This window comes from Primulina huaijiensis, chromosome 3, assembly GCF_012295235.1.
Source record: "Primulina huaijiensis isolate GDHJ02 chromosome 3, ASM1229523v2, whole genome shotgun sequence".
NCBI classification, from domain to species: domain Eukaryota; kingdom Viridiplantae; phylum Streptophyta; class Magnoliopsida; order Lamiales; family Gesneriaceae; genus Primulina; species Primulina huaijiensis.
Window position 1 is genome coordinate 1,313,462 of NC_133308.1, and position 24,747 is coordinate 1,338,208.

Genomic DNA, 24,747 nt, shown 5'->3' on the forward strand with positions numbered 1-24,747 from the left:
GTTGTACAAATTGATGTACAAATATGGATGTATATGTAACATAACTCAAATAATAATCGACAATTTATTCATATCAAACCGTTCTTGCTTGCACCGTACATGAGACATATAGGCCTTTTATTTATATTATTTTCAATTTATTTTGTTTAATTTAATTGATTAAAATTCTAATTAATAAAAAATCACAATATACGAATAAAAGATTATTTATTTTTACTAGGACTGAAAATCATGTCCAAATTCAATTATTAATGGGATTTTGAGTTTAAATTTTTTTTTATATTTTTAAAACAAAGACTGCATTAATTGGGATTAATAACCTTATCCCATGTTTATCCTTGTTTATTCCATGTTTATGACCTTGTAAAAAATAATATTCATTATATCTAAAAAGACATGAATAATATTAAAATTACATAAATGATAATAATAATAATTTGTTTGGTGATTAATACGTCAAGTGGCGCGTTTTATAATCCCACTTGGTTGGTTTCGACGCGTAGTTGCCTTTGCTCTTTTTGCAAAACCAACCAATTACTACAAGTTTCCTACTTTCTTTCTATAATTTACTCTCTCTACATCAGCACTCCACTGTCCTTGTTTCTCTACATCGGTACCATTACTTGTATGAAGTGTCTCCCTTTGACTATCTATTTGTGTGCCCGCCCGATGAGTTCAATCTCAACACTCAAGCTTGACTACAGAAAAGGTGCAGTCTTTATGCCGTCGTAGTCCATTTAACTCACATAGGTGTTTCGTTTGTTTGTCAGGTTGGAGGAACTGTGGTGCTTCTTGTTGATTTGATTGGGTTTCATTCTACTGTGAGAAGGGCATCTCGAAAGGGTGTTTTCTTGAAGTTGGACTTCTGGGTTTTCTTACAAAGAACTCAATTCGAGTTGGTTCTTCATTTATTGGGATTTATGGGTTGCTTTGGGACCCGTGGATATTGACTTGAGGTGTTCTATTGTTTGCATTTGTTTTTGTTCCGAATTGTTCGTTGATGATAGTGATTCATGATTGGAGTGAGACAATGGAGAGGATTATGGTTAGATGCTTTCATCTTTAGCATTGACCACTGTGGCTTATTGAAAAGAGATGAAAAATTTTCTGAAGAAACTTCACATAGGTTCCAATCATTCTGAAGACGCAGAGGGTTCTTCCTCATCATCAAAGGGTAATAATCGGTTGCTTGATGTTTCACGAACTGAAAAGTCTGAGAACAAACCCTTTTCAGCAATTTCAGAATGGTTGAATTCCGTTACGCATAGGCGTAGTTCTAGTCCTCCCTCCTATTCCGATGTTCCAAGAGTTGAAAGAAGGGTAGAAACTTTTGATTCTGTGGATAGTAGTAGCTTGGATGCTGCTTTAGATGCAGTGAGGCACGATTCCGAGTTTGGCAACACGAGGGATCCTGATGTAGAGGAGGAGTATCAGATTCAGCTGGCTTTGGAATTGAGTGCAAGGGAGGACCCTGAGGCTGTTCAAATTGAAGCTGTAAAGCAGATTAGTTTGGGTTCTTGTCCTCCTGAAAATACACCTGCTGAAGTCGCTGCTTACCGTTATTGGGTAGTTGTTTTGATTTCGTGTTGGTTTTCGTCTGTTTGGCCTATTATTACTTGGGCATTGATATTTTGTCAAATGGCTTGCATCTTGCTTGATTTCGAAGTTGATTTAAATGTTTACATTTCCATATCCCAGTTCTGCTGTGATTCAAAAGTTAAATGCATGTGTAGTTTGATGATTGGCCATGCAATTTGTAAGGACCCCATGGCCACTACCCCTTTTGGGCCGGCCTGCTTGTACTTGGATATAGCCAAAGCTTCCCAATCCCTGATGGTAACCCATACCATGAGCCCTTACTCACATAACTATCCACCCCTGGCAGCGGATTACGTGTCCCAAAATCTCGAATCCAAGACCTCCAGGGCAACTAATCGGATGGGTTTGTGGTTTGGGGGGCACGTACTCCTCTGTCAGGGGTGGAGAGTTCTGCGAGTAAGGGCTCGTAGGTTACCATGAGAGAAGCTTTGGCTCGGTCCAAGCAGACCCAAAAGAAGTTGTGACCATTAGGTCCTTACACAATGTTTTGATGATGACTTATGAATTTCAATAAATTTGTGAAAAGTCGAGTGGCTTTATACTGTTGTTGTAAACCATTCGTTATAACCCCCCAATTCAGTCATCTCACCAGTCGTTCCTCACCCATTTTCAGCCATCTTTGATTCACCTTGCCATTCAAAACAATCAAAGAAATCATTGACCTATTGTGCTGAAGTTTGATCATCAAATAAAACAAGACCATAAAGCATCATTTCATGGTGGAGGGTGTCCTTTTCTTCACTGGAGTGTTGGCCATCTTCTCAAGCCCGTTATGCCTTAAATTGTCATTAGGTATGATTTTTTAGGCAAAGAATAGTGTAGTGTGTGGTGTATCTAGAAGCGTGTGAAACAATCACATCCATTTGAGGCTGAGGGAAAGTTGCAATTAAATATGCATGTCTAACAGAGTAATTGGACCCAAAAATTATCAATTAGTTTTGTTATCTTTACCCATGCTTGCACATGAAGTTTCAGCTTGAGGGGGTTGTTGGAAATCAAATCTATCAACTATATCTGCCAATAAATCCATGGATTTTAGGGATGAAAGTCAGCTGACCTCATTCTTCTGTATTCTGCTTTTGTTTTTGGAATATGAGAATGAAAATTATTTCATATGCATGATGCTCTTTATTTCCTTTCTAATCTATCTTATATTCTAGATTTAACGTGATTCACAGAATTACAATGCTCTCAGCTACGATGACAAGATTCTGGATGGTTTCTTTGACCTACATGGCATTTTGGTTGGATCCACTTCATCAAGAATACCTTCCCTCATTGATCTACAAGGAACGCCAGTGTCCGATGATACACATTGGGAAGCTATTCTCGTCAATAGAGCGGCAGACACCAAGTTGTTGAGTTTTGAGCAGCAAGCATTGGACATGGCTTTTAAATTGAAGCCCGATTCTGTAAATTTTGTTACCCTCAGTATGGTGCAGAATCTCGCTACTTCAGTTTCTGATCATATGGGAGGCCCTGTTAGCGATCCTGACAAGATGTTGACTGCATGGAGAAATCATAGTTATAGTTTGAAAGCGAACCAAGGGAGCATGGTTATACCTCTTGGTTCTCTAACAATTGGACTGGCTCGTCATCGGGCATTGCTTTTCAAGGTACTGAACTCCTGTATCGAGAATATTGTTCACTAAACAGGACATAAATATAATTCATTTTTCAATTCCATAGACTTAGACTTTATTGGCTAGTTAAGGCTGCTACATGTGATAAATTCCAAATAAAGCAGCTTGAAATGCTAACTGCAAAAATCCTATTTAAAGGGAAGAAGTGTGCAATGATGTCTGCAAAAAGTGCGAGGATGTATTTATCGACCCATGTACTCTTACAAGAGAGTCATTAATTCATATATCTTGATGCTTCCTTATGTTTTTCGGCCAAATGGTGTACTTGAAAATTGCTTCTTTTTTTATAGCTTGTATCATCTGGTAACCATCATAAGTTTTTCTGTTTGCTGGGGACAAGAATGTGACATGGAATGTTTTATGCAAGTTACGTCATGTCAAGCTTCTATGATTAGCTTTAGGATTGAATTCAGATTTATCCGCTCTTAAAAATCATCGAGTTGTCAATATACTTTGCTATCCACTTGCATGTATGTAGATGAATGATGAACAATTAGCTAAGGAGTTACAAATAATGTATCTCTCGAGTCCCACACATATGTTATACTTGATCATTCCAAGCTTTATCTTTTATTATTTCAGTCAATTTTTTGACCATCAGAAATTGTACAGCAGTGCTTTACGTACTCAGTATATTTGTTACATTAAAAATTTGATCAGAGCTGAAGTAGAAGTTGAGCCTGTCAGAGAGAAAGGAGAATATTTTCATTGTCAAGGTTAAAATTATAAGTGCAGGATGGTATAAGCATCCTTCAATGAATTTTCATTTTTCTCGAAGCCAAAATAAAATTCGACGACGGGTTAAACTCTGCTAGGATCTCTGCATTTTTGCATCTGTGGTTTCTCATGTTATGTCTATGTCAAATTATTCTGAAACTACCAACTTTCTGCATCTTAGTTTTCATAACTCCAGAATTTTCTTCATCCTAAACTGATCTCTCTTTAATTTACCCTGCTTCAGAATTGCTGCAGTAATAACAGTCTTTGAAAAGTTATCAGCCTTCAGAAGTTAAAATATTTTTTAACCCTGAGCATCTCTGGATCCTGAACTTCTTGCTTCTAATACTATTTTCTCGTTTCCTTTACCTGTTGATCAGAAGAGAATGCATTAGAAAGAGGTTTTACCTGCCAACTTCATCTGAGCACTATACCAATATAATTATGAGACTTGAAACTGAAAGTTGGCTTATTCTTTTCTGATAACTTTATTCGTTTGAAAAACTTAGATCTACCTTTTCTTTATCCCACACCTAGGAAGGTAAGTTTGATTTCTTCACCTTCTATTGTACTCATTCTCCTTCTTCGGAAGCAATTGAATGGATAGTCTTTCGGTATTCTCATATTTTGCTGCATGCAGAACTTAATGGTATAATTTCTTCACCCACTTTGTATCGTAATCCAGCTTATATCGATGAGCTGCTAAATGCCTGCTTTAGGTGTTACATTCTTGAGATGAACTTACATGCTTCGGCGTGTTATATGGTTTCCATAGGCTAACCTGCATTTTATGCTAAAAATCTGTCCTTGAGGATTGCTTATTGTTCTGAATTGTTCTTTCCATTTTTTATCTATTTGGTTTTTCTTATAGATTCTGGCTGATAGTTTGGACATTCCTTGTTGCTTGGTGAAAGGACAAGAATTTACCGGTTCTGATGAGGTAGCAATGAACATCGTCAAACTTGGTGGAAGGCAAGTCCCAGTTGATATATTTCCACTGGTGCTATTTTTTAACTGAAATGTTGGTCTGTGATGTTTTTTCTTATCTTGTCCTGCTCTTTTTTCTTTGGAAAATTTGAGTTTAACACTAAAATCATAATTTCAGCAGATGATGCATCCTTGGCTCCAATTTGCCACCATATTCGTTAAAATGGTCTGTTTTGATAAACTAAATTTAATTGTCTATTTGCGTATGATATTTGTTTTGATGATTGTTGATTTTGGTACTCTGTCGAGAATAATTTAGGACAATTCTTGCTTCTAGCCTTATGCTGTTTCAGTTCAGTTACTTCTCCAGCATCTCTCTTTCTAATGAAAAAGTCGATATGGTTTAGGGAATATATTGTTGATTTAATGGCGGACCCTGGTACTCTCATTCCATCTGATGCCTTAGGAGCCCATATAGACCGTAAGGACATTTTTCATGTGGCATCATCCAGTGGCGGGGTAACTAGTTCATTAGAAGATCAACCTGAATTTTCAGCAATGCATGAGATATCCAATTTTGGAGAGAATGATTTTACGGAAAAAGAGTCTGTGGACAGAGGCGATATTTTATCCTTGGATGTCAAAGGAAAGCAAATGAAAGGTCGGGAAGGGAAACATGGTGGTGCTGACAGGTCAAAAATTCCGTTTGCAGTAGAGACAGGACAGGAGGTCCATAGCAGGACTAATCATCCTTTTCCTCATGCAAGATCTCCTTCTTGGACCGAAGGCATTAGCTCTCCAGCTGTCCGACGAATGAAAGTGAATGATGTTTCACAGTTAATGGTTGATGCCACCAAAGATAATCCGATGCTAGCTCAGAAGCTCCATGATGTTCTACTCGAAAGTGGTGTTGTTGCACCTCAAAACTTGTTCACTCAAATGTACCCAGAGAAATTAGATTTTCCACCAGTGGATATCGAGCCTGTGACACAAGAAAAGGATAAAAAAGTAATTGGTGAGAAACATAGAACTAAGGGTTATAATATCCTCGATCCTGCTTTCCTTCCCCCACTGCCTCATCATGGTTTTCGTTCTAGAGGCACTTTGGATAAACCTTTGGAGCATCAGTCAAATCTGAAAGAAGCATTTGGACATCGTGCTTCATCAGAATATGAAGTAGACCTTTCAAAGTACAAAAACAATGTCCCTGTTGCTGCAGCAGCGGCCGCCGCCGCCGCAGTTGCGTCATCAATGGTCGTTGCTGTGGCAAATGCAAACAATGATCCAAAGCTTCAACTTCCTGTTGCGACTGCAGCTACAGTCACAGCTGCAGCTGTGGTTGCAACAACTGCAGCTGTTAGTAAGCAGTATGAAATCTTGGAAATGGGCATTCATTCACCAGATAGTCCTGTTGCCATTTTTAAGTCAGTTGAGTGTATAAGAAGTGAAGGGGATGCAAATGCCACTGCTTCTGAAGAAGGAAGCGGTAAACAAGAGCATGAGGGTCGGTTAACTTCAGAGGGTGAAAGAATATCAGATAGCTCAGTGGGTAATGAAAGTTCTAAATCTGATACGACACTTGATGATGTGGCTGATTGTGAAATTCCTTGGGAGGACATCACCTTGGGTGAGCGTATCGGGCTTGGTATTAATCTTATTACACTCAGAAATGATGAATTTGTCTGCCAAATGGTTTTTACTTAGAGCAATAACTCTAGCATTTTACTTTATTGCAGGATCTTATGGTGAGGTATATCGTGGAGACTGGCATGGAACTGTGAGTTTCTTAAAATCAAAATTAAATTATGTAAAAACATGAAAACCATGTGCATAAACTGTATGGCTTGCTTTAATTGACCAGGGAATATATATCACTAACAAATTTCTTGACTTTTTCATGTTTTTCCAATTTGAAGTTCTTACGAGAAGTGTCTTAATGTTGGTTTTCTATTCATCCGAATATTTCAAACCCAAAATTCTGATAGTTAGAAAACTTTCGCAAGTCTCGAGAAGCTTTTTTCCTTCTTTTTGGCAACCCTTGCAGTTATTAGATGTTTTATTTACTATGCTATACGAATTGGTTTCCTCACACTTGTTTTTTAATGAATTTAGTCATCATTGTTCCAAAATGAAGCATTCATGATTGGGAATCAGAAAATTTTGTGGGTTTCCTCAATATTCTGCATCAATAGGGAAAAATATGAATAGGAATTTGATATACTTACTGTGCTAATATTCGTTGATTTTATAGACAATATTTATGTTTGCTGTTCACACAGGCTGAACCTTTATTTTGTATACCTGTAAAATAAATAAAACATCAGGGTGTGTGATGTGCACAAAGTTTTTTTCAATTTTTGGGTCTAAGTAGTGTTACAAGATCACCCCTCTCAAAGACTTGAATTATTATGTTTCATGTACTGGGATCAAAAGATGACATGCTGCCAGTAACTTATACAATTGTTATTTATGTTTTTGTGGCTGTGGTTATGGCTATAAGTCTATATTTTCTTCAGCTTGTGATTGGATGAAGAATAATTATACCTCGATTCCAACTTTTAGGAAGTTGCTGTCAAAAGGTTTCTCGACCAAGATAAAATCGGTGAATCTCTAGAGGAATTTAAAAGTGAGGTACAACCACTCTGTTTTCTTGCTTGGGCCAGATAGACATTGATCTGTTGTAGATCCTTCCACACTTTTGCTTTATTTTTGGACTCTGGATAACTGTGTAGAATGTTCTGTTTAACCAGAATTACAAGTCTTAAGCGAGAATATTTTCCTTTCTTTTTAATGGTACAAAAATTGGTCTAAAGAAGCCTTTAAAAATTACTTTGGTTAATCTTACGGATCTCTTATGCGTTGATACATGAGAGGTGTTTCGTTAATGGTCAATTGTGTTCCATATATAGTAACTTTGGCACTTGATCGAGTAGCAACATTCCATACCCTTGCAATAATGTTTTGGCGGTCAACTGTAAACTTGTTGGCACTTCCACAGTATTTTTTTAGGATACTTATACAGTATTTTAGTTCAGCACTTTCAGAAATTCCCAACATTTTGTAAAATTTGACAAATCATTTTGCATGTTATTATCTGCTCACATTATTTGGGTCATTTTGCTAGGTCCTATTAATGAAAAGACTGAGACATCCAAATGTAGTTCTCTTCATGGGAGCGGTTACTCGCCCACCTAATCTTTCAATTGTTACCGAATTTCTTCCTAGGTATGCCAAAATCCTTTCCTGACTTCTGTGATCCATATAGTCTGTTTATTGACTTGTGATGAGTATTCAAAAGGAAATGTAGGAGAAAGACTGAAATTGCTTTTTTATTTCATATATGATTTGGATTTTAATACACTATTAGATTGAAGAAGCGTACAATACCAAATCTTGTAAATAAGGAAATAATTCTAATCCTAAAATTACTTCAATAGAATAAAATCATGACATATTTAATCTAATCAAATAATGCGTAATTTATCGACACTCTCCCTCAAGTTGGTACAAAGATGTTGATCATGCACAACTTGATAACGTGTGTTTCAAAGAGTTGTCTTGAAAGACCCTTGGTCAAAACATTTGCAACTTGTACTGTGGTTGGAACAAATGAAGTGCAAATTGTTCCGTCTTCCAGCTTCTTTTTTATATAGTGTTTATCAATTTCAATGTTTTTCATTCAATCTTGTAGACATGGATTATTAACAATTTTGATCGCTGCTTTGTTATAATAATATAGCTTCATAAGAAAGCTTATTGGTCTCTGTAGTTCAACCAAAACTCTCTTTAACCAAAGAATCTCACACATTTCTTGAGTCATTGCTTTAAACTCAGCCTCTGCGCTGCTTCTGGCTGCAACACTTCGCTGCTTACTTCTCCAGGTTACTACGTTGCCCCACACAAATGTGTAGTACACTGAAGTTGACCTTCGATCAGTAACCGAGCCTGCCCAGTCTGTATCAGTATATACTTCAATGTCTCTTTTCTCATTCTTTCTGAAAAAAGTCCCATTCCAGGTCTTCCTTTTAAATACATTAGGATTCGGTACACTGCATCAAGATGTTCTTCATAGGGAGAATGCATGAATTGACTAACCATGCTTACTGCGAAAGCAATGTCTGGGTGAGTATGAGACAAGTAAATTAGCCTCCCAACAAGTCTTTGATATCTTGCTGAGTCTACTGGAGTGCCAGTTTTTATATCTCCCAGCTTTGCATTCACTTCAATTGGAGTATTTGCTGTTTTGCACTCACTCATCCCAATTTTCTTTAAGAGGTCAAGAATATACTTTCTCTGAGACACCATAATACCTCTCCTTGATCTTGCTATTTCCATGTTGAGAAAGTACCTTAGCTGACCCAAGTCCTTAATCTAGAGTTCCTTGGTTAGGTTTGCTTTCAATCTAATCATCTCGTCTATACCATCTCGAGTTTAGATTATGTCATCGACATAAACAATCAGCACAAAGATCTTGTCTTTCTTAGATGTTTTTGTGAATAAAGTATGATCAGATTGTCCTTGGGTAGAGCCCTGACCTTTTACAAAATTTGTGAACCCCTCGAACGACGCCCTGGGCGATTGTTTCAGTCCATAGAGATATTTTTTTAAAGTTTACACACTTTTGATCAAAACTGATCAGAAAATCCTGGGGGTGACTCCATGTAGACCTCTTCCTCTAACTCACCATTTAGGAATTCATTCTTCACATCTTATATCGTTCTAGAGAACCATCAGAGTTGTACTTTATGGTGAATACCCACTTACATCCAACAATTGATTTACCGTGAGGTAGATCAACCTTCTCCCAAGTAAAATTCTTCTGTAGGGCTGTCATTTCCTCAAAAATTGTTTCTTTCCACTCAGGTATCTTTAGAGCTTTTTGAATATTATTTAGAATGCTAACGGTGTTGAGTTGTGATACAAAACACAATAGAAAGGACACAAATTTTTATAAGATACAAAATTCGAAAGTGGGTGTTGTGTGCATGATCGAACTCCTTTCCTTAGGGCAATATGGAATTTAACTCAGACATATCTTGGGTTCTATTGTCAGGGATCTTTGAGTAATCATTGCTAGTCTCATGATTTTGCATGTGATCAGATTCTTGGCTTTGTAGATGGACAATGTCTTCTTTTCTTTGAGCCCGACCTTCCCTTCTATAAACAAGACCTTTGAACCGATTGTTACTCTTTTCTATCATGTCATTATTTTGAAATGACACAGGTTTAGTTTCGTCCTCAAAATAACAGGTTGAGTCCGACTCGTTTAAACATTCATCTTCCCATTATTCTCCCCCTGAAGATAATCATAGCAAGATTGTCCTTAAAAAAAGGTGACATGCATGGATAACAAATTTTTTTTTAATTGGATCAAACACTTGTATCTTTTTTCATTTGTTGGTTACCCAACAAAGATGCATTTATAAGATTTTGAATCAAGTTTAGAACGTCTTGGGTCATGATTGTGAACGAAGACAATACTACCAAAAATTTTCAGGGGAATATCTGTGAAGAGCCGAGAGCTAGGGAAACAATTTTGAAAGGTTTTTTTCGGAGTTTGAAAATTCATTATCCTTGTTGGTAATCTATTTATTAAATAATTAGTTGTTAGAATCGCATCACCCCAAAGATACTTTGGAACTTTAGTATGAAAACTTAGAGCCCTTGCAACTTCGAGGAGATGCTTATTTTTCGTTCATTGACTCCATTTTGTTGAGGAGTGTGAATACAAGAACTTTGATGAACAATTCCCTTCTCAGCAAAAAAGTTCTTTAGCAATTTATTGAAATATTCTTTCCCATTGTCACTACGAAAAATTTTAATATGTGTTTGAAATTGTGTTTGAATCATATTATAAAAATTTATGAACATATTCCAACATCGGATTTATCTTTAAAAAAAATACCCAAGTCATTCTAGTATGATCATCTATAAATGTGATAAACCACCGTTTTTCTGACAATTATACTACCCTAGAGGGACCCCAAACATCACTATGTATCAAATTAAATGGTGCTGGTTTTTTATATGATTGTAATGGAAACATTGAGCGATTATGTTTGGTTAATTCACAAGATTCACATCTAACCGATGGACTTTTAATTAAAAACAACATGTAACAATTGTCTTAAATATTGAATGTTTAGATGCCCTAAACGACAATGTCATAACACAATCTCACTAGCATGAGAAGCAGAAATCGAGTTGAAACATGTCTTAAGGTCTTGTTTGACGAAGATTGATCCAGCATTGAAGATGTAGAGGCCATTGTTCTGTCTAGCGTTGTCAATCATCTTCTCCGAGGCTAAATCCTGAAATTCACAATGAGAAGACAAAAAAACTGCTCGAAAGTTGAGGTCCAAGGTAAGTTTGCTGACAGTTAACAAATTATATGATAAATGGGGAACATGCAAAACGTCTCTAAGGACAAGGAAAGGAGAAACAACGACAATTCCTTTCCCTGCGATAGTAGCAAATGATCCATCAGCAATTTCAATCTTTTTATTCCTTGCACACAGTGTGTATGAAGAGAAAAATTGTGATATGCCTGTCATATGATCGGTGGCACCTGAATCTAATATCCAGGGACCATTTAAGTTTGTGCTGGCAATAGAAGCTATAGAGGATAAACCTGTCTGAGCTAAAGAGCAAGAAGATTCAAGATTTCAAACAGTTTGAGATTGAAGCATTTTATACAGATGCTCTATTTGATCCTTTGTGAAAGGAATAGATTCAGAGGCTGATGATTGCTGTCCAGAATCAATACCACTTGTTTGAAGGACTCGTACGTCACCATTAGTAGCTTTAAAGCCGCTGCCTGACTTCTTTTATAATTTGCTGGTTTTCCATGGATTTTCCAGCATGTCTCCACAGTGTTCCATTTTCTTGTGGCACCTTTCACACCAGATTTTTGGCTTATCTCCTTCAAAACTGGTCCTTTTGGTGACAAGGGCAGATCCCTCAATATCCACTGTCTTTGGTTGTTCAATTCCTTTCAGCATCACTTGGCGTCGAGCTTCCTCTCAATGGACTTCTGAAAAAAATTCTCTAATGACAAGCAGAGGTTTTCTCCCAAGTATCCGTCCCCGAACTTCATCTAGCTCTTTATTTAAACATGCCAAAAACACAAACACCCTGCTTCTCTCTGTCTTCTTTTTTTATTGAATACCATCATTGGTGTTTTCCCAATCCTCTTCAAATAAATCTAGTTCCTGCCATACAGTCATCATTTCATAGTAATGGGCAGTAACATCTCGGTTTATTATCTACATTTGAATATTTAATTCGAACAGTTGAGAACGATTCTCCGTATTAGAGTAGGTTTCACGTACAACTTCTCATACATCACTGGCTGTTGGTTAGAACATGAAAGGCGTGCCAATGATCGGGTCCATCGAGTTGAGAAGCAGGCAGTCACCAACGAATTTTCCGAGCGCCATTGTTTGTATTTCGGATCATCCGAAGTTGGTGGCTTTATTTCTCCATTCAAATGTCCGAGTTTCCCTTTACAACCAATCACCATGCGTGCGGATTGAGCCCACTCAAGGTAATATTTTCCATTGAATCTATGTATGGTGATTTTGAGGGAATCAGACATGGAGATAATTGGATTTGGTTGGTTTCCTCCTTCCAAGGATGGTGCATTGTCGCTGGTGGTTGACCCATACGATTTTGAGTATGCGCCGACCATAGCGGCTTTGAAATTCATGACCGAGAGCTGGTCTCTAATTCCATGTGAATAATGCACCGAAAGAAAATGAAGGAGTAAGACTGAAATTGCCTTTTTATTTCATATATGATTCAGATCTTAATACACTGTTAAATAGAAGAAGCGTACAATACCAAATCTTATAAATAAGGAAATAATTATAATCCTAAAATTTCTTCAATAAAATAAAATCATGACATATGTAATCTAACCAAATCATGTCTAACCAAATCATGCTTAATTTATCGACAATTATAAATATTGACATTCAACTTTCTCTCTGAAATTTTTGACAAATAGTAGAATATTGATTCTTTCCCTATGCTCTTTCTAAGGTACATGAGATGTGCTCAGCAATATTTCCATACTCCACAAATTTAGAATGGAAAAGGAATTTCTTATAACGACAGAAAATCTTGAATCTTATTATACAGATATATTCAGATTGAATGTGTCTTAAATACTCAGCTTTTTTTTTGGTATTTTTATGTTTCCTTGAAGTTTTCTTGGACATTTCTTGTAACTCTTGTAAAACAAGTCGGTGCTAAGATGCTGGAACTTGCCTTAATACATTGAATTGAATTAGGAAATTATAAAACTTTCCCATTATATTAATTTGGGCATATACCAGTTAACAGTTTATCCTTGATGGTGGTGCTCGGCGTTGATTAATTCTGCTACGGGGTTACTTCATGGATAACTTACTCCGGAAACACGCATATGCTGCGTGTATGTGTGTATGCATGCATGTCTAGATAGATAGATATAGATAGATGTAAAATTGTTGTTTTGAGTGAACAAGTTTCAACATGTTACATTTTGTGCTTAAATTGAAGCAGCTTTCTGTTTCTAGAGGTAGTTTGTACAGATTAATTCATCGTCCAAACAATCAGCTAGATGAAAGAAGACGGTTGCGAATGGCCCTTGATGCGGTGTGCTTCTGTTTTAATCTTTTAGTTCTCTGTCATGTGTTAACTTGTACTCGGTGGATACATTTACTGATGCAAAAGCAATTAATGTAATATGCAGGCACGAGGATTAAATTATCTGCATACTTGCACCCCGCTGATAGTTCATCGTGATTTAAAGTCGCCAAACCTTCTTGTTGATAAGAACTGGGTTGTCAAGGTAACATTCTTATAACTGAGAAATGATGAATTGATATTTTTTAACCACGTCCATCATGCATTTTTCCCCAAGGTATGTGATTTTGGACTATCAAGAATGAAACACAACACGTATCTTTCTTCAAGGTCCACGGCTGGGACGGTAAGTTGGATTTCGTGTTTCGATACTGTAATTCTTAGTCTTATTCAGCAGTTAATGAAATCTTGACTTCTTCTTTTTTTCCCTGTTAAGTTATTTGTTCTGGAGGGATTCTTGCAGCTTTATGTTGACGATCTGTTTAATCCCTGACGTAATTTTTCATCTTCTCAATGATCTAACATGCTGCTGTGCTTCATATATTTTTCCACTCATTAATTGGCAACATACCCAATCATTTAAATGGCTATTTTTGTGAATATCAACCATTTTGTAGAAGCTAGCGTTTTTACTAAACATGTCTTGCATCATAAATGTCCTTTTCATTTTCATCTTGGTTATCTGTGTTATTTGGCTGACGTCATTGCCTTCATGCTACAGCATGATGATCCAATCATGCAACTGGGTAACTTTTGCTGTACCTTGTGATTATCCACCATTTTGTGGAAGATAATTCATTCATGTTGGTCCCATCAGGCCTTTGGAGATCTTTGATGGCAAGTTTTGCCTTGGGAAAAAGTGGTTTGCTGGGACTTTGTTCAAGAAAAAATTCAAAATTAATTTACCAATATCAGTTGTAGGAGATGATAGTATACACTCGCTCTGTTTTAATTGTTGCACTCTACATCCAAAAGATCTTGAATTTTATGAGGTTTATGTTTCTCTTAGAAATAAAAGATAGCAGTGGTTCATACATCTTGCATTATCCATACCTGTTCTCTGAGTATGATATCAATTTGGCTACTTGGCGTTTTAATTGTGAAACTAAACCTGTGTGAAATCGTATGAATATTTATATTAGCTTATTTTCCGTATCTGTTAAAATATTCTTAGTTCATGTTTTTCCCTGCTGCTTGACATCCTCTATTTTTTTTGTTATTTGGAGCAGATCAACTGTTAGACTTCCTTTCTTCTCACGATAATATACTGACGTTATTCATGAGAAGAAAACTGAAATTTGTCTATGGATGGCTTTTCAAATGGAATTTTTTTTTTGTCTCAATACAAAAAACTTGCTGTGCTGGTGTTGCTTCATTTATTAAATTAATTAAGGGTTTAAAGGGAACTTTCTGGCGCCTTTTTCGCTGCTTTCACAAAATGCCTTTGTTCTGTTACCTGTTTGCTCGATTCAACTTTGGAAGTTGAAATTCATCTCACAACTTTTGATTGCTAGTGGTGGTTTCTATAAATGCAACTGTGAGCAACAGCTCTGATGATCTTCTGGTTATCCTCTTTCTTCAGGCAGAATGGATGGCACCAGAAATTCTAAGAAATGAACCATCAAATGAGAAGTATGTCTACTCTTAGTTAGACATGTGGTCATAAAAATAATAGATCATTAAATAAATCTCGATTTGATTTGATGGTTGGTTGACTCGGTGCAGATGCGATGTTTATAGTTTTGGTGTCATATTGTGGGAGCTTTTCACTTTGCGGCAACCTTGGGGAGGAATGAACCCTATGCAAGTTGTTGGCGCTGTTGGTTTTCAGCATCGACGTCTTGAAATACCAGATAACATGGATCCAGTTGTAGCGGATATAATCAGGAAATGCTGGCAAACGTGAGTGATTTTTTTTCAGTTTGCTTCTCTTACATTTCATCATTACTGTATTGGTTGTGGTTGCTTCATATTACTTGCCTTAAGAGTTGCTAGAGAGTTGACTACTCTGATGGTAGTAGTTGACCATACATGGACCTACCTGTGACCCAGGCTTTTCTTTTACTAAGGATAAACCCCCTCTCCCTACCTCGTTTGGAAAGGTATATTTACTAATATCTCAGCCTCTAACAGACTTTCTTTGATGAAACCCTATTGGGATTTTAAACCACACAAAACACCGAACAATTTCATTACAACTGCGACTGCACTTGCTCTGTTGCCTTAAAGTGAAATATAATGACAAATAGACAGTTGAAAATTTTGAAACACAATCCTGCTAAACAATCCTCTAGAATTCTGCGTTATTAAGAAACTTGGAGGGGAAAACTGGTCATGATGAATTGTTGAAGAATATTATCTAATATAAAAAATAAGTTATTGTGATTCATTAGATGTAACTAGGATTTCTCCCAGTTATATTAGCATGTTAGATTCATTCGATTAAATGTAGATCTAGTTATTTTAATCTACAAAATAGCTTGTGTATTCTGCATTATTAAGAAACTTGAAGGGCAAAACTGGTCGTGATGAATTGTTGAAGAATATTATCTAATATAAAAAATAAGTTATTGTGATTCATTAGATGTAACTAGGATTTTTCGCTGTTATATTAGCATGTCAGATTCATTTGATTAAATGTAGATCTAGTTATTTTAGTCTACAAAATAGCTTGTGTATTGCCATTTCCATATCAAGAAAACACCAATAACATGTGCTTCCTCCAGTTTCTCCTATTTTTCATATGGTATTAGAGTCCTAAAGGTTCTGAAGAAAATAGAGAGGCTTAAAGATTACCATCACTATGCCGTGAAGAAAGATTGGAATTAACGTTTCCTTGTCTTAAGCTTAATGTTAAGCCCATTATCAAGTTTTCTGCTAAAGTGTTTATATATTTTAATATTGGAGCAGTTTCGACTTGCTTTGTGTCTTCATAACTTCCATTTTGATCATCACTAGCTTATGTACTCTTAAGCGAATTTAATATCTAAGATGTGCATCACGAAACAAAAGTTGGTGGTGTGGAATAGTGATTACCGTACGAGATTATCATACCACTTATCTATGCTGGGATATTGACTACTATATGAGATATACATCATAGTAGCATAGATGTGTAATGTAGAGTGTCCTTATTTTCATGACCAAGCAATACGGATCTTTGTCAGCCTTTTAAGTATGTTCAAACCAATAGAATGAAGTTTGTAGAGCAACTGAAAAATATGAAGTAATAATCTGCACTTGAGGCGTATGAGCCTCAACGAAGTATACACTTTTCACAAAGCGATTTGCATCCATGACAAAACGATCATTTGATATTTTAATGTATGTCCAAATTTGCAAGTATATCATGCTTTATACGTCAGCTCAAGGGATTGTCTAAAATTTGTAATTCTACTTTGGAAGATATATTTGTCCAGACTTAGCCGATTTTAATTTGTTTACATTTTAATTTTTTTTAAAATTGCTCGTGTTATCTGAATTTTGCCTCGTTTACTTACTGTGTTGGAACTAGTTCTTACTTGAAAATTCATTGCCATCTATAGATGTGAGGGGTTATCATTGCGAAGGATATTTCATCATCTAAAGCAGCGAATTCACTATTTTACATTAATATTTTGGGGACGGTTGGAATTGTTTATTAAGTGAAACTAACTATCCCGTTTCTAAAATTGTAGAGATCCGAAGTTAAGACCATCGTTCACCGAAATCATGGCTTTACTTAAGCCTCTTCAAAAGCCTAATACCAACAAGCAGGGGACCTGAAAATGCTCAGTCTTATCGACGTTTCGATGATCAATCTTTTTTGTTTTAAAGAGCTACAATTGAAGCATCAAGTGACGAAACTCAACCAAAAGCCTCACAATTAAGGCGTTTGGTGAATTGCTTTTGATGATCGGTGTTGAAAGAGTAAAATGGGAAATGCCAAAAAGAAAAAGGAAAATATTGACAGACGCACTACACATTTGATCTTGTTTTATTCCCTTCTTAATATTTTTCCCTTTTCAAGATCCCTTTTGTATTCTTGGCCTTGCCATGCCACCTTCCACAAAATTGTGCAGTTGGTTGTATGTTTGTGTTCATATGAAAATGATGCATTTCAGGTTTAGTCTCTTGTATCCCTCGATGGTAAGAACTACAGTAGGAGCCGAAGGGAATAAGGTTGTATTTGGTTGCTTTGGTTGGAACATAGCAGAAGTCAAAAGGGAACAAGGTTATATTTGGTTGCTTTAGTTGGCATATTAATATGGTCGATATCTTTTCTATACTATATAGTCTGAGATCCCTATATATACTAAATACTCTTGCTCTCTGTTATCATACACCTTTTCTCCCAAAATACCCTTGGTATTAAATTGNTATATTTTGTATTTAAATTAAATCTACTTGTGCGTATTATATGCCGAAATTTATTTACTGATTTGGACTAGGCAGGCACCGAGGTGTAGATCAACAGTTTATTTTAGAAATTTGTTTACCACTTCCCAACATTTTATACATTTAGATCTAATCTAATACAACTATTGATTATATAATAGATAATTTTCATTTGTCATTTACCACATTCATTTTTAAGGTTTAAGCTTAATAAGAGGCGATACTTTCTAAAAGACATGTCAAATTTAAGTAACATTTGGCACCGTCTCATAGAATCCACCAACAAAAGATGAGATGGTTATATAAGTTGAGTCGGTTTATATTTAAAGTTAAAAGTAATATTTTCGATATAAAAAATAATATATTTTAATGAGTCGGTCAAGTATTAGATCGATATGTCTCATAAAAATGACTCGTGAAATGGTTTCATAGGAGTTTTTGTTAGTGAAAAGATTAAATTTAGGACTAAGAAAAGAAATTTAATGGAGAAATTTTTAAGAAAGTGGTTTATGTTTTCCACTATCATAAAAAATTTATGGTCGAGCAACAAGAATTTGAATGAGTTATACGTTTTCTACTCTTAAAAAATTCTTTTTCTGCCTCAAAAAGAAAGAATATTACGGATAAGATATGGCCATGCATTTGGGATAAGGTACTCTAAACAATCTCTCTCTCTCTTCACATGCATCAGTTTTTCTAAAAGAAAAATTAGAAAAATCGTTGAAACAAAGCAAGAATTGATGGCCTCCTTCTTTGCATCCCCACCCTTTCTGTCTCACCCCAAGACTACAAATATCTACTTCTCATCTTCACAAACCCCAACACCCAACTCATCATCTTCGCAGCCACAAACGGCAGCCCCGCCACCGCCGGCGGCTGTGGTGTCTCCTAAACCTGCAGCTGCCACCAAAACCAATACTGCAGAGTCAACTGACTGGATTGCTTCCACCTTAACCAGGAGGTTTGGCATTGGTGCCGGTCTTGCATGGGCTGGTTTTCTTGCGGTTGGTGTTGTTTCCGAACAAATCAAGACTCGCTTCGAAGTTTCACAACAACTGAACACGAGGTATTAGTCCTATATGCCTGCTCTCACACACACACACACACACATGTTTGATTCTTGATCCTGTACTCTATGATGACAAGTTTCATTTACTTTCACAGAGATGTGGACAAGGAAGAAGAGGTGGTTTTTCCCAATGGCATAAAGTAAGTTATCGTCCAACATCGTACATATAGTAGCGGCATGGAAAATGAAAAAAATTACCATCACGATATATATATTGCATTAATAATTTTAAATCTAAAGTTTACTGTATTATACAATGAATATTTTAGGAAATAATAAAACATACTCCCAAACATACCGGAAATTATTTATCCTACGTTCTGGATGGGTCTTTTGTATGTACATTCACATTACTCTTGGTGGAATAATTAATAGCTAAGAGGATGCGCAAACTAATTCGTAGCATTATTAATACCGGATAGCTCTAGGCAAGGAAAGGAAGAACCTTACCGCATTCCTTCAGCTGCTTCATGATCCTGTATTGATAACGGGGAGAGATATGGATGTTGGGAGTAGAGTACATGATTATATATTTTTTGGTCATAAAATTTCTATTATTTTCCAGTTGGGTCGCCACTGATTATATCATAATAACTAATTGATGGATGTTACAAGGTATTACGACATTAGAGTCGGGGGCGGTTCGAGTCCAAGACCAGGAGATTTGGTGGTGATGAATGTGAAAGGGAGTGAACAGAGCACCGGACAAGTGTTTCTGGATACATTTGGAGATGATATTAATGACAGCAAGAGGAAGAAGGGACCATTGGCACTTGTTATGGGATCAAGGCCTTATAGTAAAGGAATATGTGAAGGAATAGAATATGTCTTGAGAAGCATGAATGCAGGTGGGAAGAGGAGAGTTATCGTCCCGCCAAGCTTAGGATTCGGCGAAGAAGGAGCAGAATTCGGCGAAGCCGTGAAGATCCCTCCATTTGCCACCCTTGAATATGTAATAGAGCTTGAAAAAGTCTCCATTGCACCATCATGAACATTCTACTGATTATCAGAATTGTCATCATGTTCTCACAAATTCCATTTGTCTGTGTTTGTTGAAATATAAATATAAGTGATATTTGTACACTTTTAATTAGCTAGAGTTTTTAATGAAAGTCATTCTAATATGGTATCAAGAGTATGAAGATATGATCTCCAGGAGGTGTTCGAGTTGGTAGAGTAAGTAAGTGTTTGATTAATATCATGAATTTGATCCTCCTATCGATACTTTCTTAGGCAAACCTGTCATACAGATTTTGTCCAATGTGGTTTGCCTAGCTAGCATGGTTTGCAGGCTACTACGTTAACCTGCAGTTTACTCAATGCATACAAAATGGTAGCGGCTATGGATTCTCAAGCCATTTTAAAAAAAAAATAGTATGAAGATATGAGGTCAAACAAATCTTCTAAAATTTATGTGGCTGCAAGCTGGTAAAAGGAAAAAAAAAATGGACATGCATGCCTTAAAGCAAATTGAGTTAGAACATTGCCTCAATGCAAACAACAAGAACTAGGTTGTTTGGTGGCGGATACCTCATCAATGCATATAATCTCCTTGTTCCCTTGAAGGGTTTTCAAATCTGTGGATTCACGACTACTTGTCTTGGCTTCAAGGCTTTTGTGACTTGTGATTTCATATATCCTATGGATCATGTGGAGGAATGCCTCTTCAACATTCAAATTCTCTTTAGCAGATGTTTCCATGAACGAAACTTGCTCAAGCTTCGCCAAACTCTGCCCGTCTTCTAGATTTACCTCTCTTGAATGCAGTAGATCCGATTTATTGCCCACGAGCACGACCACCATCTCCGGGCCGCCAAATTCTCTCAACTCTTTCAACCATTTTTTCAAACTTTCGAATGTAGATTTTCTTGTTATATCGTAGACTAGTAGGGCACCAAGGGCTCCTCGGTAATAAGAGCTCGTGATCGCCCTAAACCTATGGAAAAAAATGGCATACAAATTTATATTCAAACATTCGGGATGCATGGGTACTGATACACTATTTATTTTTTTTTTTATAATAAATCAACTCAAGATTACATATTTGTACATCTAAAAATAAAAAAGATAATTCGAAACTTAAAAAATTTCGAATGAAAGTGCCTTTTCCATATTCTCAGAATCAAAATATGTTAAAATTGAAACATCAAATTTCCTCGTTCTTCTTCTACTTTCGACTCTAAAAAAAGCTTGGAAGCATAATTACTAATTACATGTATCTTGCCACGACACATAACCGTGTCACGTCGAAAAATGATTAAATTACAAAAAAAAACAAACAAACAAAGATAACGTGCTAAACTTGATTTTCATACCGGCCGACAAAAACATATATTTATTTTATCTATGTATAACATAAAAGAAAGAAAAAAAAGAAGAAGACGACGACCACTTGGTATACTACCTTTCTTGGCCGGCGGTGTCCCATATCTGAGCCTTGACGATCTTATCACCAACCTTAATACTTCTGTAAGCAAATTCAACTCCAATCGTTGGTTTCGAGTCCAAATAGAATTCATCTTTTGCAAATCTGTAGAGCAGATTGGATTTCCCGACAGCAGAGTCTCCGATTAGGACAGCCTTGAACAAGTAATCACAATCTTCATCCATATATTCAAGCCAGTTGTATCTATATGTGTGTGTATGTGCACGCTCAATTATATCATATGAACACAAGAAATATATATTCAACAAAAAATCATTTGTTTGAAAAACTTAATTATATTAATAATTTATCAGCATCAACAATTATTGTGTAACATGCGTGGATGGAGTATTTATAAAGCTATGGAGTCTATGGTTTCTTGTCATGATGCATGGTCAATGATATTGTCAAAATATTATTTAATTTTATACACAAAAGTAAAAAAGCAAAGTTTGTCTTAAAAAAAAAAAAGTAAAAGCAAAGTTTCCTTGATAATTATTTATTGTATAAAGCTATGCCAGCTTTTCCGTGACTATGGAAATCTTGTGCTTCTTGTATACTCGCTCATCCTGATTATATAAGTGATCTTTTTATTTTTTATTTGTCTTAAACATATATAATCTGATACGGTCGAAAATAAATTTAGAAGTTAATTCAAAACATTCAGAGAGTTTGTGAGTTTGATAGGCTTGTAAAACTGATATGTTTATAGATTTCGTCTATAATGGTAATATTTTTAAATCATATATCCATTTTTAAATATAGATGTTTTTTTTTGTTAGATCATCGTCTTTTGTGATATATTCTGATAGTGCGTGTGAATTCTGATATTTTGTTGAGAATCAGTGACTGTTGGTACGGAAAATTTTATCTGATATTTTAGTTAAGCTCTGATTCTTAATCACTAAGTATACTCATATTCTTCATAGAATGTTTGGATTTGGACTGAATGGTCGACTGAAATAAACTGTCATGCTCCATCGATTGTCCTTAGATCGGTTTGTCTATCAGTATCTCTCTTACATTATCAGTTTAGCTCGGTAGTCAGTCAGACTCTTAGAAAACTTTTGTTAATAATATTCAGTTTTTTTCCTGAATTCAGTTAGGTTGAACTCGGATCAACAGCCTTGTGTTAAATCACTAAAACTTATAATATTATAACATAAACATATATTCATATTTAACGATATTTTATTATTATTTTCTCAACATACTCTTATTTAATTTGAGATCTTATGATTAGCTTATTTAAAAGTTATGAATTTCATAAATATAAACTTTGCATATTTATTAATTAACTTTCAGAATAGAGGAAAAATTGAGATACTGTATTTTCTTCATCCTCTTTTCTTTCTAAAAAGTGGATTTTAAAAAATAAAGATGTGTGAGCCTTTTATCTGTATTTGTTTGACCAGTATGTAAATATTTAGAGAATGGTCTTCAATAAAACTTTTTTTTTAAAAAAATAGATGACGTTTTTAAGTAAATCTATATATCGACTTTTGTTTCAATAAAGATCTTGAAAATTATTTTAATTAAAAAGATATATTTCTAAGTATTGTTGTTTCTAAGAAACAATTATCGTGATATAGTAAAATTTCTATAAATTAATAATATCTCTAAACTAATATTTTTACTCAGTCTAGACTTAAGTCAGCGTGCTAAATTAATAATTTCGATACAATAATAAAATATTTTGGAAGATTCGTGTATAAAACTACGATCCCTTCAATAACATAAATTAAATTTTTTTTAATAATGAACATAAATTAATAATTTTATAAAATAACAAACATAGCTAGAAAACTTTAGCAAAATATGATTACATTATTGTTTGGTTTTTCACGAAGTTTAATTTTATTGTTGTTCTGTTTGTTATAAGGTCAATTATATTTGATTATTCAATACAATGAATATTATTAAATTAATAAAAAAAACCATGAATATTATTAAACCAATAAAAAACAATGAATATAATTTATTATTTTTATAAATATATATGTTTAATGATTTATATTTATATTAATTCAAAAAATATGATGCATACATTGATGCAACACAATGACTTTTTATTTAATTCAATTTATGTTAGTTTGATAAAAAAATCTTTAAAATAATAAATTATTAATTTATCGATAAATTAATACCTCTCTAGATTAATAAAATTTCATTATCCCAACATTATTAATTTACATTTGGGAAAAGACGTAAAAAAAAAAATTTGTGGAAAAACTTTTTTCCCCCTCAAGATTTAATGGATCGAATTGAAGATTATTAAAGTAGAATAAAATTGAGAGTATTTAAATGTTGAACAAAAAAAAAGTCGATTTTAGCAATTCACTTCCCCTTCTTTATTTTACATTTACTTTATAATATAAAATAATAATAAATGTCAAATTCATTAAATAATATTAAAGTGGGGATGGTAAATACAAAAATCTCAGAATAGGTCTCTTGTGAGACGGTCTCACGAATCTTTATCTGTGAGACGGGTCAACCTTACAGATATTCAGAATAAAAAATAATACTCTTAGCATAAAAAATAATACTTTTTCATAGATGACCCAAATAATAGATCCGTCTCACAAGATACGACTCGTAAAATCGTCTCATACAAGTTTTTGTCAAAATCTCGTGTTAAAACAATTTTTCTAATTTTTTTCCCATTTCACCAAACACATGCCATCCTGGTCCACAAGGACTCGCGAGAAGAACTGCAGCAACAACTCTGTCAAATCAAAACAAAAGTAAAGCATATTTTCAGAAAGTTACCAATACCTAATAAAAATAATTAGCTGATTGCTTTGTTTCAAAGTCACTAATTTAATGACGGATTACTTTATTTATAACTATGATTAAATATTTCTTTAATGATTTCTTCTTAATTACTTCTCAAATATCTAATGATAGATCAAAAAAATATTTAAAATTTAAAAGAAAGGATATGTTCTTGACACAAGGAGCTTCACATCAGACAGTTTCCAAAATTCGAAAAAACACAGTCGTCACTTGGAATTTACCTTTACAATTTCATGGAATCAATGAATTAGTCCAGTAGGGTAGGACCTTTTTTGACCTTACCCCACTTTCGTAGTGATAAAATTTGTAAAATAACATCGAACAACTATTTAATTAAGAAAATGACTTCCTTAGATGTAGTGAAAATATACATGAATATGAATATGATATCATATAGTTAATCGATACTAGCATTCTAATAAATAAAATAAATACAAATAAATGTAATAATATTCGAGAAAAAATTATAATTTGTAACCATCAAATTATTTATGGGCCTGTTTTTCAATTTAAAGCTTTGATAAACCTACGACCCATTTTCTGTTGACCCCTTTCGATAA

The 24,747-nt window shown here is 34.9% G+C and overlaps 3 protein-coding genes across 6 annotated transcripts; 2 read left to right on the forward strand and 1 right to left on the reverse strand.

Annotated features, from left to right (window-relative positions):
• Positions 1 to 534: 534 nt before the first annotated feature.
• Positions 535 to 17,749, forward strand: LOC140972863 (probable serine/threonine-protein kinase SIS8). Of its 4 annotated transcripts, none has more exons than XM_073435323.1 (13): positions 537 to 1,566; positions 2,778 to 3,215; positions 4,831 to 4,931; positions 5,294 to 6,513; positions 6,623 to 6,663; positions 7,449 to 7,517; positions 8,011 to 8,111; positions 13,448 to 13,526; positions 13,624 to 13,722; positions 13,795 to 13,863; positions 15,100 to 15,149; positions 15,243 to 15,419; positions 17,195 to 17,749. In XM_073435323.1, the coding sequence occupies exons 1-13, from the start codon at positions 1,096 to 1,098 to the stop codon at positions 17,280 to 17,282; spliced, it is 3,003 nt and encodes a 1,000-aa protein (XP_073291424.1). In that variant the 5' UTR covers positions 537 to 1,095; the 3' UTR covers positions 17,283 to 17,749. The 4 variants fall into 4 exon arrangements, 3 of the variants coding, with proteins under 3 accessions (XP_073291424.1, XP_073291425.1, XP_073291423.1); XM_073435322.1 differs by having other exon boundaries at positions 538 to 1,566; positions 5,294 to 6,531; XM_073435324.1 differs by lacking the exon at positions 13,795 to 13,863 and having other exon boundaries at positions 5,294 to 6,531.
• Positions 17,750 to 18,531: 782 nt separating this feature from the next.
• LOC140972866 (peptidyl-prolyl cis-trans isomerase FKBP17-2, chloroplastic) lies at positions 18,532 to 20,087 on the forward strand. Its single transcript, XM_073435326.1, has 3 exons — positions 18,532 to 18,960; positions 19,059 to 19,103; positions 19,579 to 20,087. Exons 1-3 carry the CDS (start codon positions 18,635 to 18,637, stop codon positions 19,952 to 19,954), a joined length of 747 nt encoding a protein of 248 aa, XP_073291427.1. The 5' UTR covers positions 18,532 to 18,634; the 3' UTR covers positions 19,955 to 20,087.
• Positions 20,088 to 20,237: 150 nt separating this feature from the next.
• LOC140972867 (ras-related protein RABA6a-like) lies at positions 20,238 to 21,679 on the reverse strand. Its single transcript, XM_073435327.1, has 2 exons — positions 21,368 to 21,679; positions 20,238 to 20,899 (listed from the first exon to the last, which is right to left on the reverse strand). The coding sequence occupies exons 1-2, from the start codon at positions 21,571 to 21,573 to the stop codon at positions 20,452 to 20,454; spliced, it is 654 nt and encodes a 217-aa protein (XP_073291428.1). The 5' UTR covers positions 21,574 to 21,679; the 3' UTR covers positions 20,238 to 20,451.
• Positions 21,680 to 24,747: the final 3,068 nt, after the last annotated feature.